This window comes from Lathyrus oleraceus, chromosome 6, assembly GCF_024323335.1.
Source record: "Lathyrus oleraceus cultivar Zhongwan6 chromosome 6, CAAS_Psat_ZW6_1.0, whole genome shotgun sequence".
Classification (NCBI taxonomy): domain Eukaryota; kingdom Viridiplantae; phylum Streptophyta; class Magnoliopsida; order Fabales; family Fabaceae; genus Lathyrus; species Lathyrus oleraceus.
The window spans coordinates 88,130,295-88,145,758 of NC_066584.1; the positions used below are offsets into that span (position 1 = coordinate 88,130,295).

A 15,464-nucleotide genomic window follows, 5' to 3' on the forward strand; every position below is an offset into this window, starting at 1 on the left:
AAATATTAATAACAATTAATTTTGATTTAATATTTTTTGTCTAGTGCGTTAATTTGCATTAATTTTAAAATATTGGTATTGATTTCTTAACTATTCAAAATATCTTTCGTCTAATTAGCGACAAATTTAATAATAGACTTTTCAGGATTAAAGTTAATATCTTTGATTCGAAGATTGAAAAGACCACACGAGCAATCCGGAAAGCAGCGCGAGAAGCACTTTTTGTGCAACAAGCTTTAGTAGAGAAAGATTCACATGTTTCTTCTGATAACGAAAGTGAAGAAGAAGAAATAACCATGGCGGCTAAAGCAGCTCAAACCACAGGGGATTACTGCAAAAGATACGATGCAGGGGAATTTTGTATGGGTTTCGTACCCATTAACCCTGCTAATTTTGACATTAAAAGTTATGCGCTTTCAGGTTTAAGGGACAACTTGTTTGATAGAAACATGATTGTGATCTGTGTGAGCATCTAGATCGCTTCTATGAAACAACCTCAATGTGCAGACCAACTTGTGTGACTGACGACCAGTTAAAGTTGAGGTTGTTTAACTTTTTGTTGATTGGGAGAGTTAAAGACCGATTGTTTTGTCTTCCCAACAACACGATTGGTACTTGGAAGGAGTTAGAAGACAAATTTCTAGAGAGGTTCTTCACAACTGCCTAATTTTTCGAAAGAAGAGCCGAAATCACAAACTTTAAGCAACAAGAGACCGAGACCGAGTCCTTGTATGATTCATGAGAGAGGTTTAAACTGCTATTACGAAGGTGTTTGCATCATAACATGAGCAACATGGAACAAATGCAAAATTTCATCAAAGGGTTCAGAAGTCAGACACAAATATTATTGGATGCTTCAGTTGGAGGTACATTCAAACCTTGACCGAAGGAGAGGTAAAATAGTTAGTTGAGAATGTTGCTTGAACGAATACCGCTCAAATAGTGAAAGAGGAGTCAAGGTTGAAATGACAATGACACTGAAGGGTGTGTTAACTCTAGACACTCATATTGCATTACTAGCTCATATCGAACTCCTAAATAAAAGATTGGCAGAAAGCAACCTTAATCAAGTCAATATAAGCTAGGTTAAAACTTTGAAATGTGATTTCTGCATAGAAGGTCGTGCAAATGGGTTGTGTGTTCTAGAAAGGTCAAGTGAAGAAGCGTAATATGCAAATATCAAAAAAATAATTCATACTCCAAGACCTACAATCTAGGTTGAAAAGATCATCCCAAATTTAAATGGAACAATAATCAAACCTTGAATGCTAATCAAGGTACTCAATAAGCACTGCAGGTTCCATTATAGACAAAGAAATTACCACTTGAAGAAGCCCTGTACAAATTTATGGAAATAATACAAAGTGGTTTTGATCAGGTAAACAAGCAACAAGAAACAATAAGCAAGAATCATGAAGCATCAATAAAAAGTTTAGAGATGCAGATTGGACAGTTGTCTCGACAGGTAGGATCAATACCAAGCTCTAATGGAGGATTTATGGGTAACATTATTGACAACCCAAAGAATGAAACTTGTAAGGCCATTGAGTTGGAAAAGGAAGTAGAAATTTATGAGCGTAGACCTAGTCTCTTGAGAAAAGAAGCAATCACAAACGAGATTAAGGAAGTAGATTAGACTTGTGATGTGGAAGAAGAGATAAAAGTTGAAAAGGAAAAAGAGGTGAGTGAAAAAATGAGTGAATACTATGTGATGGGGGGATACACTTGATAAAATGGTAGATATAAATTCACATTTTAGGAGAACCAAGAAAAAAATTCTCCACAACCCTAGTCCTAAACTACCCTATAATGTAAAGCCACCTTACTTAATTGTATGGAAGAAACTGAAAGCAACAGCAGAAGAAAAAGAATAAGAAGAAGAAGAAGAAGAAGGACTTTTAAAGAGGTTCAAAAAGATGCTTGCCAAACTCTAAGTAAGTATCTTGTTTCATGAAATATTAGAATTGATGCTTAAATATGTTAAATTCATGAAAGAGTTTATGTCAAGAAAGAAGAAAGCAGATATAAGTGAAATTGTTGCTTTGACAGAGGAGTGTAGTGCTTTATTCCAAAGAAAACTTCAACCAAAGTTGAAGGATCCAAGAAGGTTTACCATTCCTAGTACCATAGGTGAAGAAGTAATTTTGCATGCACTTTATGATTTGGGTGCTAACATTAACTTAATGCCTCTGAAACTAGTGAAGAAATTGAATTTGGGAGATCTGAAACCCAAAAATATGACGCTTACATTAGTCGGTCTCTCTATCACTCATCTATATGGGGTCATAAAAGACGTGTCGATTAATGTGGAAAGATTGGTATTTCCGGCAGATTTTATGATAGTGGATATTAATGAAGATGCTGATGCTTCGTTAATTTAAGTAAGACCTTTCCTGGCAACTGAAAAAGTAGTTATTAATGTGGAAACATGTGAATTGACCTTAAAGTTCAGCAATTAAGAAGTAGTTTTTGACGTGTGTGAATGAACATAACATATCGAAGACAAAGAAATTTGTCATAGGGTTGATGAAACTCAGGTGATTAAAGGAGTAAAGGGAGAAAAGTTAACCGGCGCAAGAGTATCTCTTGCACCTGCTACGCCTTAGGATGCAATCGTCAATCTAATGACGGTAAAGAAACGCTTAATGGGAGGAAACCCATCAATAAGTTTTTATTTTATTGCAATTTTTCATATTGTTTTTATTAATAGTGTTTTCTCATTTGGAGAATATTATTAGGTGGTGAGATTTGAAAAAAGATGGAACAAAGAAATAAAAAAGAAGGATAAAATATAAATAAATGAAAAAGAAAAGAAGAAGCTATGTGGAATGATGTGCCCTAACGTGGTCGCAATGGGATCCCATCACGGTCGCGATGCATTAGAACGCGGTCGCGATATAGCCATTGGGAACGTTTGTTCTAGGTGTCAATTGGATCGGGCCATTGGGAAAAGCCCAATCACATTGCAGTCACGCTACATGCGTTATTGTGACTATATATTTAGTTTCTAACATCATTTTCACACACACCAATTATTCTTTTCTCTTTTCTACCATAGTTTATTTTTCTAATCCTAATTTCATCTTAGTCTCTTGAATATTTTTAGTGTTGCTAATTACAGTTATTATGGAACCAAAAAGAAAACGAGCATCAAGAGCATCAACATCAACTGCACAACTCGCACAAGAGGCACCAACTTTGCCAAATTACAAGTTTCTATCTGAAAAGAATGCAAAGAAATATTTGAAGTTGTTAAACTACCGTATAGTGAGGGGAAACGCATTTGATTGTGAAAATTTAGATGGATATGAAGAGTTTGTGTATATGCTGCTTCAACAAAGAAAATTGGTAAGACTCAACAACTTAATCCAACATACTAATAAATCTATTGGATTATAATTTTATGCTAATGCTGCTCATCTTGACATAAACAAATACAAATCCTACGTGCGAGGTAAGTATGTCGACTTTAGTGCTAAAGCTATAAATTCTCTGCTTGGCTTGCAAATGCTTGAAAAATGAAAATTGTGACATAAGAGGAAGAATAATCCTCAACTAGATGAGCAAATGTGACAACTTTTGTTAGATAAATGTGTCTATCAGAAGCCGAATGGGTAACTACGCATGATCTCACAGTGAGGCTTAACACCTCTAACTTTCTTCCCATTCCTAAGTCTTGATCATCTTTCTTTGTGCAAACTCTAGAAGTTGCATCTAATCAAAATGAATTTATAGTGAAGTGGTGTTTAGGGTTATTGTCTATTTTGAATAATGAACATATACATTATGATTATTAGATTCTAACAATATTAAGAGTATGGTTGGTGCACAACAAAGAGTTTTTGGCCACTTTTGCATTATTAATGAGTTGTAAAGATTATCTGGAGTCTCTAGCCACCTAGATGACAAGATGATTAGCCCTATGGAACCAATCAACAAAATTTAAATGAAAAGGATTCTCTCAAATCCATTATATGAACATATACATGTAGAAGTCCAGGAGCAAATACAACAAGAAAGTCACCAGTTAGCACTAGAAGAAGCAAATACTCAATTCTACACACCTGAAATGCAGCAACCGTAACAAACATCAGATTTTGAGCAACAAATGAAGGCTTACATGACTGTCGTGACAAGGTGGACATCAGAAATGTAACCTACCTTGTATAATGCACCACCAAGGTATAATCTCACCTTCTAGAATTTCAATAACCAACAACAAAATTATATGCTGACTTACTGATCGGAAAAATAGCAAGTGTACTATTTTTACCGATGTAGTAATAAGGAGTTTTATTTCCAAGTATCGATCTCAGGGATTGCGTAGGAAATACTTATTTAACTTTGATTCTATCAGAACAAAATTATAATGGTTTGGTTGTTTTAGGAATTTCAGCAATAAACACAAAAGACAGTAAAAATGTAATTGATTAAGTTAAAGCATGCTAGGGGAAGTGGTTGATTTAACCAGTTATGAATTCAGTCAAGGTTTCCTTAATACATATGACACATTCAATTACCTAACCTCAAAATGTTCTTCCTTAAGTCCGTAAGGAAGAAACTATTAAACTACCAATTCTTACTCAAATGTCCATTCAATTAATCATTGGTTTTAATCATAAACAATATCAAGGTTTGCGGTGGTTTACAAAAGTTACTAGTCTTAGATGATGCAATCATAAACCTAATTGTGTGAAAACTCTAACAATCACAATCCTGTTATTGATAGTCATAGATCAATTTGTATTTGTCCGATACAAATGCATAATAACATCACATAATTGAATTGAAATAAGTAACATAGTAATAAGGAAATCATTTGTTCAAATTCATAACATACGATCAAATCAGGACCACCCCCCTAACATAGGGGGTTTAGCCTCTCATAGTAGGAAACGAAATCATAGTATGAAAATTAGACATTACAAAGAACTAGGAGATTTGGATCTTCAATGGTCGGAACCCTTGAATCTCGCCGTCTTCAAATCCTCCGTAGTAGCTATCTTCTCAATGCCGTGTTTTCGTTCGTACGTCAAAAAGTGTTTTCTCCTTTCTCTTCCAAGCCTTCTAATAGCTTCAGATGAATCTCCTCTAAGCAAAAGGTCCAAACTACCCTTAATGAGTAGAATAGGTTCACAAAGCAAAAGTTTAGGTTTCCAAGCCGCGCCCAACAACACGGGCCGTGTGTGTACACACGGGTGCCCGTGTGTGCTCTCCAAAATGGGCATCTTCAAATCAAGCTACAGAGGCAACAACACGAGCCGTGTTCCTCCACACGGGTGCCCGTATTAATGCACTGTTTTAAACAACACGGTCGTGTGTCACCACACGGGTACCCGTGTTGATCTCTGTTTTTCTTCTCCCATTTTGCTTTGCCTGACCAACAACACGGGCAGTGTTGTAGCACACGGGTGCCCGTGTTGACCTGCTGTCTCTTCATATTTTTGCCTTTCTGAGTACCCATAACTTCACTATTAATGCTTTTAAACCTGTGCAATGACCTGTAACAATAACACTACCAAACGAAGCGTAAACGAGATCTTTTTGACATAAACTTGTAATCAAATGCAATGCGATACCAAACCAACAAAACATGATAAATGACTCTGAAGCAACTATAAACAAACATAAATCTTACTAAAGTGATGAAAATATGTCGGATTAACGGTGGGAATTCAATGGAAATGGTGACCGATCACTTACAACTAGAGATCACGCTTTGCAAATCTTTAAGAACTAAAAGTATACTTCATAGCACAAGATCAAGAACAAGAAAGAATAAGAGAGCATATTAGACAAAAATCCACAACATCAACATGAATTCAGAGAAGAAGATGTAGTCATTTAGATTGCATGCACGCCAATCATCAAGTTCACCACTGTAGAGATGCACCATAGTGACTGTGTGAAATTGTAGTCTAAAATGCTTCAAAATATCCCAGATCCCTCGACGTGCCTCAAACAATGGCACCGACGAAAAATTAATGAGCAATGGAACTTTGATAACTGGAAGGACTTCACTAACCGAGTGTTGTAAATGAAGGCACCGTCGTGACCATGTCTTACGTGATGATGTGATGCCAACCAAATTTAAATCAACTAGTAATTATTTGACTTGATACATATTTTTTGCAACTCGGTTTGTCTCCAAAGATAGGTATCCATATGACCCACGCCAAACCACTTACACACAAAAAGTTTCAACGTATAATCCCCCACAAAGTGAACAGACCAGTTACTCAGAACCCCCTTCTCAACAAAAATTACCGACCCACAAACACACAAAGCCACAACCAAAATATACCAGACACCCAACCACAATACCAAAAGCGTCCCTCATACCATCGCCAACAAGATGATTATTATCAAGACATCCAGAATTCATATGCCCCAACACATAATCCTACCATATCCAAAACACCCAAGGAACATATAACACCAACCATTCCTCCTATTATAACACTCCAATTCTTGATTTATCGAATTATTTGAATTATTATGATTTAAGTTAATTATTATGTGTGATAATTGATTTAATATGAGTGTCAGGGGTGTGTGACCTTGAGGTGGAAGTGTAGAGAGTGATTAGAGATTGATAGAGGTGAGCTAGAATTATTGGAGTCCGTTTTTAATAATTAAATAATAGTATTTTAATTGAATTAATTAAAATTAGAAATAGAATAATAGAAAAATAAGGAGTATTAGTAGTATTTTTATTAAAATAAAATTAGAGATGATAAGGGCGGTTTGGTGAATAGGGGAATACGTGAGGGTAATGTTGGAAGTCTCTAATTGAGGGATTAGGTTACTAATAAAAGATTAGTAAGGAGTTGTGAGAGGTTTCATACGTAAAAATAAGAAATTGATGGAAAGAGGAAGAGGCAAAGGCTAGGGCATAGGAAAATCATCAATTGAAAGAGCTTTAAAGAATTTTGCTGGAGAAATTGAAGGTAAGGGGGAGGGGGAGAATAATCTTCAATAAGGGTTTATCGAATTATTTGAATTATTATGATTTAAGTTAATTATTATGTGTGATAATTGATTTAATATGAGTGTCAGGGGTGTGTGACCTTGAGGTGGAAGTGTAGAGAGTGATTAGAGATTGATAGAGGCGAGCTAGAATTATTGGAGTTCGTTTTTAATAATTAAATAATAGTATTTTAATTGAATTAATTAAAATAAGAAATAGAATAATAGAAAAATAAGGAGTATTAGTAGTATTTTTATTAAAGTAAAATTAGAGATGATAAGGACGATTTGGTGAATAGGAGAATACGTGAGGGTAATGTTGGAAGTCTCTAATTGAGGGATTAGGTTACTAATAAAAGATTAGTAAGGAGTTGTGAGAGGTTTCATACGTAAAAATCAGAAATTGATGGAAAGAGGAAGAGGCCAGGGTTAGGGCATAGGAAGATCATCAATTGAAAGAGCTTTAAAGAATTTTGCTGGAGAAATTGAAGGTAAGGGGGAGGAGGAGAATAACCTTCAATAAGTGCTTATGAATGAGGGGTATGGTAAATGAGTCTTTAACCTCCAATAAGGAGGATGACTTGTGATCATTTATGTGTGCGTTGAGTGATATTTTCCTGATTATATTGATATGAATTCCGTATGATTTGATGTTTGAAATTTTGTACTCTGTATGTATGTATGTTTTCCACCATTGTTGTAATAGGGAAGATTTTAAAGATGTGATTTGATGAGTTGGTGATTGAAGTGGAATGTTAATTGGTAGAATTAGGATCAAAGAGGGGATTACTTGAGTTGTCAATGCATTTATGTTGGGATCAGAAATGAGTCTTAACATATTGATTTGATGATATGATCATGCATCATAAGTGTTGTGTCAAGAGGCATGTCTACCAGTTCAAAAAAGGGACTAGTGGCTTGCCCTAATCTCAGAGAGGGGTCTCGTAGAGATTGGAACCCTAATCGTATGAAGAACCAAATGTGAGTTGGCACCACATGCATATGCATAAAGTTGCATAGTCGAGTTGCATTGCATAATGAATTATATGCATTTTGTTGAGTTGTGAATAATCAATGAGTTTGAGTATGAGAATGTATTGTGATGTACTGTAAATGGTATTGTGTAGAATATGTTGTGTAGATACGTGCAATATAATGTTTTCTATTATTGATTATGATTTCTTACCCCTTTGTTGTTATTGTGGTTTCTGCTCTTCTTCGGGGTACAAATAAGTAAGGAACTGAACAACTGCTTTAGAGCTGGAGGAAGAAATGAGGTTGTTTCTTCATTTTTCTTTCTGCGTTTTAGTTTACGTGCTCTAATATGTAACACTAGGAATGTTTTGCAAGCTTTGTCTAATCTTTTCTTTAGAGAGTTAATGTATACTCTCATGTTTGATATTTCGATGTTTGAGAAAATTTCACTTATGATTTTGACTATGTCATAAAGTGTATTTGAAGTTTAAATGATTTATTTAATACATGCTTTATTATGAGAATTTCTGCTGCAATGATATCCTAAGTGACGACGAACATGCGATGACACCCGTAAATGAAGGTGTTGATTATTGTTTTTATTTGTTAAATACAGGGCTTGTATGTTTTGAACAGAGAATGTGTGACATCCTATTTAATTATGTGAATAATCTGATTTTAATGTATATTTATTCACAGGGGAAATATGGTGTTACACCTACCATAACCAAAACACCTAAGCATTACAACAACCATATGACTATCAAACACCATAACAACCATTTTAACATTTCTCCAATGGAATCATTCACACCAATGTATTCCTTCAATCGTCCAGTTTGCGCAACAATAACCCCATTAATACATCCCAACTACTTTGGCATGAGTCGCGAACTCATTTACGACAGCGTGCCACTTCATACACAAGACTTCTTAGAAATGAAAGAACTTCTTAGAGATTTCAGTGATGTTCTTGAGACCTCAAATCCTCAAACACTTGGGATGCATTAACGGCTGCAACGAGTTAGGGTAGTTAGGGACGGTGGCCGGTATGACCAACCTGGTCGCCATCGTTAATGTCTGTAAAAGTATTTTAAATTAAATATTAATGTTTATTATTTATATTTTTATAAAAAAAAAATTATACCATGATACCCGTTGAGTTGACGCCACAGTTTAGTAATGCACACATGTGCCAATTCAACTGACGATACCATTTAAAACTTAGCACACTATCATCAATTAGATTGCCTAGACTAGATAGAATCACCGATTCAATTGACATCATCCTTCAATTTTACAGTGGAGGAGCCAATTCATCTGATGCTGACTTTGCGTTCTAATTATTTTTTAAAATTTGAAAATGGAGTAGATTAATTTTTTTTCGAAACCTAAGTTATTTTAAAAATAAAATTGAAAATTTGAGTTATTTAGATAAAAAAAATTAGGTACCATCAATAATGGTATTTCATTGATTTTTCAAGTTAATAATTTACACTAATTTATCAAGTTATTTATTATTCTGGTTTTTACTTACTTTTTTATTTGTATTTTTGTTTTTTTTAAAATAAATTTATTATTTTTTTCATCATTTTAATAAACTTTATTGCATTTACTTATTTTTTACTAGGAATTTTATAATATTTATATCTATACATTTTCCAATTTCTTAAACAATTTTAATTTTATTTATTTTTGTCAAATTATTATTTATATTAAATATAATATAGTATGACACTAATTTATTAAATTAATAAATCTCCGATCATATTTAAATATGTCACATTACTAATTAATAATATAAAGTTTAATTGTAGAAATTTATAAAATAAAAGAACAAAACTTACATATTTAAAAATACGAAAATCAAAATCCTAAAATTAATAAAAGCTGAAGACTAAAATTATAATTTTTTTTTTGTAATTACTAAATATTAGAAATTTTAAAATTAAAAAAAAAGCAAAATTCAAAAACTTATAAAATAGAGAATCAAAATTACAATAAAAAAAAACACAAAAAAGCAAAAACAAAACAAACCTAATGTATATCAAAGCATACTTCATCGTACTACATAGGTAGTGTTTTTTTCCCGTTCCAAGTCAACAACGCAACTTAAACTGCGTAAAAGCTACTACTTCAAAAACAAACTGCGTTAAAGCTTTTTATCTCAGAGCAAGCAAAAAAATCCCAAAAGAAAGGTAACGATGGCGCTATGGATGGAAAAGGGTTCGGAGCCCTTGACTGAAACCGAGAAAGCAGACCTTGAAGCCATTGCTGCAATCAAAGAGTCTTCAGCCTTTGAACTCAAGGTATAATCTTTGTTTTCGAAATAGTATTAAATAAACATTCTTTTGCCTCTGTTGCTTTTAATTTCACTCTCAATTATCTTTTTCAGGAAAAGGGTAACCAATATGTGAAGATGGGGAAGAAGCATTACTCTGATGCTATTGATTGCTACACAAGGGCAATCAATCAGAAAGCCTTGAGTGATTCTGAGACCTCTATTCTTTTTTCAAATAGAGCCCTTGTGAATTTGCTTCTTGGGAATTTCAGACGAGCACTTAATGATGCTAATGATGCACTCAAGTTGTTGCCATCAAATATAAAGGTGTGTACTGTACTTACACTATGGGTTTGTTTGTTGTGATTCTTTGGTTTGATGCTTTAATGGTATTTTCAATTGTGATTAGGCAATTTATAGAGCTGCCAAAGCTTCTCTTTCGTTGAATTTGTTGGATGAAGCACAAGACTATTGTCAAATGGGCCTTCATTTGGACCCCAATAATGAGGAATTGAAGAAGCTTGACAATCAGATTGGTATTAAGATATTGGAGAATGAAAAGCATGAAGCTGAAGTTTCTAAGGCTGTTGCAGATGCAAAGGTATAAAGCTTTTATCTGTTTTCTTTAGTGTTGTCGGTTGTGAAAACTAACAGTTTGTTCAAATTCTGTTGCATGCAAGAGTGCTATAGCATCTCTACACTCTCTATTTGACAATTTTTTGTATTCAATAATATATTTGGAACAATAGCGGTTTGTTTAAATTCCGCTACGTTATTCTGCTACAGCTGCCTATGAAACTAACTGCTAAGTAATCACATGTGTCTGTTTCAGATACCGACACCTTCCATAAAAAATGCTGGTGCTACATTAGCCGATATTAACAACACTGGTTTTCTTATGTAATTTTAAATAATGTGGAGGAAGGTTTATGTACTTGTTTGAACAAAAAATGTGCAGGAACTTGTTTCTGCAATGGAAAGTAGAGGCTTGAAAATTGGAAAGGCAATGTATCGAGAACTTACCGGGTTAAAGAAACCTGTGTTAGACAAAAGTAACATCCTTCATTGGCCTGTTCTTCTTCTGTATGCAGAGGTTATGTCCAGTGACTTCATTGAGGATTTCTGCGAGACTGACATGTTTTCTGATCACCTTGATATGATATCCTTTTATATGAAATGTTGTATTCACATTATCTTTAAACTAGCTTTATGTATATAATCATGTTACACCCTTAGCTATCGAACGTTTTTGCAGAAGATCAGCCGCTTTCGTGGGATGTTGAAAATAATTACAAGCGTGAATTTATTGAGTTATACTATGACGTAAGCTTTCCGCTTCCATTGATGTCATATTGTAGTTACTAGTTTGATAAGGTGTTACTTTCAATACAATGTTTTACTAACTTGGATTGATAAGGTGATATTTACAAAGAAAAAAAAATAGCGACATTGTTCATATTGGCATATTGTGTCAAATATTGGAAAACTTATACTTCAAAAGCGATTTCCTCCCTCACACCTTATTCATTGTTTTATCAGGCTGGTTCTGGACCTCGTCTATCTAAGGAAAAACTCCTTCGTTATCTATTAGAGGGAACTGCAGCAGCTTCTAATGGGGAAGGTAATGGTGATGAAGAGAAAGACGCAGTTGAGGATCTAAAGCAAAACACGGGTATGTTACTTGTGACTCCATTTCCCTGACATTTTAAAAACATCTTCATCGTATTGAGATGGGATCATGCTTCCTTTATGCTCTTAATAAACTTGTCTTCTTTTTTCAAAGCAAAAAAGAAACTTATTTTGTTTTGTCAAAATTTAGATCCTTAAAGCAAAACATATAACTTGGGCAGAAATTATTCTTGGATTGATACAGATAATTCTTGAATGATATCTCAAATCATATTGATTAGTTTCATCTATAAAGTTATTTATATTGAATGGTGTTTCTTTCTAGGTTTAAATTAACTATTCTTATCATGTAGATCATGCTAATTAATAAAATTTCACACTTAATCCAAATTTATTTTATTATATTCCACTAGCACATCCTAAGTTTAAACAAAGGAGGACTCTTGAACCAACCATAAATAGTGTATTCAAGACTGATTTAAAATAGTGTATACATCCATGTTAACAGAATGTATATTGTCATATGTTAAACAAAGTTATCGATAACGGCGCGGCGCGGAGACCAGCCGCTATGGCGTAGCAGTCCGCGTCTCAGTTTGAGATCGTGGCCGTTTTTTGGCTTGGAGTGAGTCGCGGGAGCGGACCACTTCCTGGCCCGGAGCGGGTTACAACCTGCTATCTGTTTTGACTGGGAAACAACCATATTTACCCTTAAAAAGGTTAACGTTGGAGGAGTTTTTCTGTTATTTCCCCCAGTTTGCCTAACCGAGAAAACTCCTCACGGGTTTCTCACTTCTCATCATTTTCTCACTCATCCTCATGCGTTTCTTACTTCTCATAGTCTTCTCACTTCCTCACGCAAATAATTTACTTGTTTCTTTACTCTTCATAAGTCCATTTATATATTGTTAGTCATATGCGAGTCATGCTAAATCTTAGATGTGATCTCCTCATTGGTGGTACTCTTCAAAGGTGCTGCTTCTAATGTAAAAGTGTTTAAAAATCGAGTTTACCCAGAAACTGTAGAGGATTGAAGAAAAATTGTAACTCGAGGATAGTAGCATAAGATCTCTCCAAATTTCTATTTAATAAAATTTAAAATAGATCTATTTTAAAAATTAGTGTTTTTTAACCCAAAAAAAGGCACCGCATCTCTGCAAACATAACGAGTTTGCTGCATACGATCCAGCACACCGGCATGTCATGGAAACGTAAAACCGTACGAGTTTACGTCTCAACTCGCGTTTCTGCATACACTGAATGCAACATGATACTAACATTGGTAGTCATTTGAGAACATGAAAGTGACTGAATGTAAACACATGTATCTATCTTTGTTGTACTAGTTTCATTTTAACATTAACTTTAACATTAATGAGCAATGATATCATTAAGTACTTTTGAAATCTTAAATGTTGTTGAGATCTGGTTTTTTTGAGTAAATTTTTGTTTACTTTATTTTTTAGTTGAAGGAGCGACGGACTGGCCTTTGTTTTTATGGGCCTTTTATGTGAAACTTTGTATATGACATGATCTTGTATTCTATGTTCATCAGGCTCCCCTAAATGGATCAAAGTAAATGAAAGGAGAACACTCTATGATGTTCTGAAAGAGTCTAAGTTCATTATTCCTGAGATCCCAGGTGAAATGTAGTTCATTAAAAGTGATTGCTCTGTTTTTAGTTTTTCCATTGATTTTGTTTTGAGTTTCATCTAACAATATATGTTGTATTTGCAGTCTTCTATGTTGTTTCTAAGAAATCCAGCTTTTATAGCAAATTCAAAGATGGAAAGTGGGCTCCTCCAAGTGTATGAAGGAAGCAACAACAATCTGACATGATTTGCAGTAACTAGCTTCAAAATCAGGAAGTCTTGAAGATTGGCACCCATTTCTTCCACATTCTGGACTTGTTATATACCAGAGTTACCTACTAATTTCAATTGTTTGATAAGTTAGGATTTCAAGCTGTCCTAGTTGTCCCAATGATAGTGCTTGAATCGAAGGAACCTCCGCTTGGATGTATTTCTTCTTCTTCTGTTTTACTTTTCTCCTTTAATCTAGCTTGGGCTGTTTTGGTACATGTATAATATAATATAATAGTTTTAGTTTCATAATTTTATCAAGTTACATATAAAAGCAATGCTTTTAACATGCAGAAAGACCTATTTTGTTTTTTACTTGGACACCAACATGAAAGGGATAACTGCTCATTCTAGTTTACATTTTATATATTGTATTGGGGCGAGTTTGAGTTTTAATTCTCCATCCCTGTTTGCGTTTGGGATGGGGAACGAGGATTGTTTGGGGATTCAGGTTTGGGTTTGGGGGAGGTAAAAACCGTCACCGACCCGCCCCGTTGCCATGCCTACTTCCATATATAACACTACCATCATTGTACCTATTTAACAAATATAATTGGTGCCCACCGTGGGGACATAAAGCGAGTTGATCGACTCCGGAAGCTCATCAGATGTCCTGTTCTAGGAGACACTTTTGAGAGACTTCGACTCGATCTGGATGATATCTGAATGTTCCAAGGGTCCCTGGTTGGTCTCTCTGGCAAACATGTACATGTGAAATGCCACATAAAGTGATGTTTGGGTTGGACTAGAGCGCAAAGATAGTCAAGGTCAAATACCTCGTAGTAGTCGCCTCATCGCCATACAACATGTGGGGTGGCATGCCCTAAATATACTAGGGGTCATACTATCCACTATATATTTAAACATGAAATATCTCTTACCCAATGGATGAGTTGGAGTGGTCCAAAGGGAACAAAAGATCGTTCGTGAATGTCATCATAGCAGTCTCGAAATGACAAGAGAGAGGATGACCGCAATAACCATTCCATAATCAGGGGCGCATGAAATGGATGCTACAAGTTTAGGTTACAAAATGGAGGCGGAGAATGAAAGGCACACTCCCACAAAGGATCTAAAAGAGGACTATATTTGCCTATTATATTTTCAAGCCGCTAAACGAAGCAACTCTCTGTCTGAAATCGAGGAGGAGAAGTTGATCGCCCTGTTAAGGAGGAATGCATACTTATTAGCACGTACTCCCGTCGATATACCACAAGTAGTCGTCAGGGTGGTATTTCATCATCTCTCCATTGATTCCACCGTAAAGTCAACATCTCAGAAAAAGCATAAAATGGACGAGGAGAAGCGGATGACTATCGATGAAGAATTCAAAAAATTAGAGAGTGCCTACTTCATAATTGATATTAAGTATATGACCCGACATGCTAATATGGTCTTGGTTCAGAAGTCGTCTAACAAATGTCGGATGTGCGTTGATTTCACTAACTTGGTTGTCTTCCTTAAGAATCCATACCTATTACCCAATGTTGACCGTCTAATTAATGGGCCCTCCGACTACATAACCCTGAGTTTCATGGACACCTACTCAGGCTATAATCAGATAAAGATGCATCATGTAGACACGCCTAAAATGGCGTTCATGTCGCACCATGACAACTATTACTACAATGTCATGCCTTTCAGAATGAAGAACACAAGAGCCACCTATCAGAGATTAATATAAGCAGTATTCTTAAAACAAATAGGATCAAAATTGGAGGTCTACATCGATGATATGATTGTGAAGA

At 34.9% G+C, this 15,464-nt stretch overlaps 2 protein-coding genes across 2 annotated transcripts; both read left to right on the forward strand.

Annotated features, from left to right (window-relative positions):
• The first annotated feature begins 1,988 nt into the window (after window positions 1-1,988).
• Window positions 1,989-2,381, forward strand: LOC127094157 (uncharacterized). The gene has a single exon (XM_051033020.1). The coding sequence runs from the start codon at window positions 1,989-1,991 to the stop codon at window positions 2,379-2,381; it is 393 nt and encodes a 130-aa protein (XP_050888977.1).
• A 7,624-nt stretch (window positions 2,382-10,005) lies between these two features.
• Window positions 10,006-14,005, forward strand: LOC127094894 (uncharacterized). The gene is made up of 8 exons (XM_051033660.1): window positions 10,006-10,253; window positions 10,340-10,552; window positions 10,635-10,826; window positions 11,184-11,384; window positions 11,471-11,548; window positions 11,765-11,897; window positions 13,410-13,496; window positions 13,592-14,005. Exons 1-8 carry the CDS (start codon window positions 10,149-10,151, stop codon window positions 13,666-13,668), a joined length of 1,086 nt encoding a protein of 361 aa, XP_050889617.1. The 5' UTR covers window positions 10,006-10,148; the 3' UTR covers window positions 13,669-14,005.
• The last annotated feature ends 1,459 nt before the right edge of the window (window positions 14,006-15,464 follow it).

What these genes read in the sequence shown, in the direction of transcription:
- LOC127094894 (XM_051033660.1), top strand. Translation starts at nt 10,149, where the DNA reads ATGGCGCTATGGATGGAAAAGGGTTCGGAGCCCTTGACTGAAACCGAG. An exon ending in CTTCAGCCTTTGAACTCAAG is followed by an intron (nt 10,254 to 10,339) that starts GTATAATCTTTG and finishes TATCTTTTTCAG; the next exon opens with GAAAAGGGTAACCAATATGT. An exon ending in TTTCTGATCACCTTGATATG is followed by an intron (nt 11,385 to 11,470) that starts ATATCCTTTTAT and finishes TAGCTATCGAAC; the next exon opens with GTTTTTGCAGAAGATCAGCC.
- LOC127094157 (XM_051033020.1), top strand. Translation starts at nt 1,989, where the DNA reads ATGAAAGAGTTTATGTCAAGAAAGAAGAAAGCAGATATAAGTGAAATT.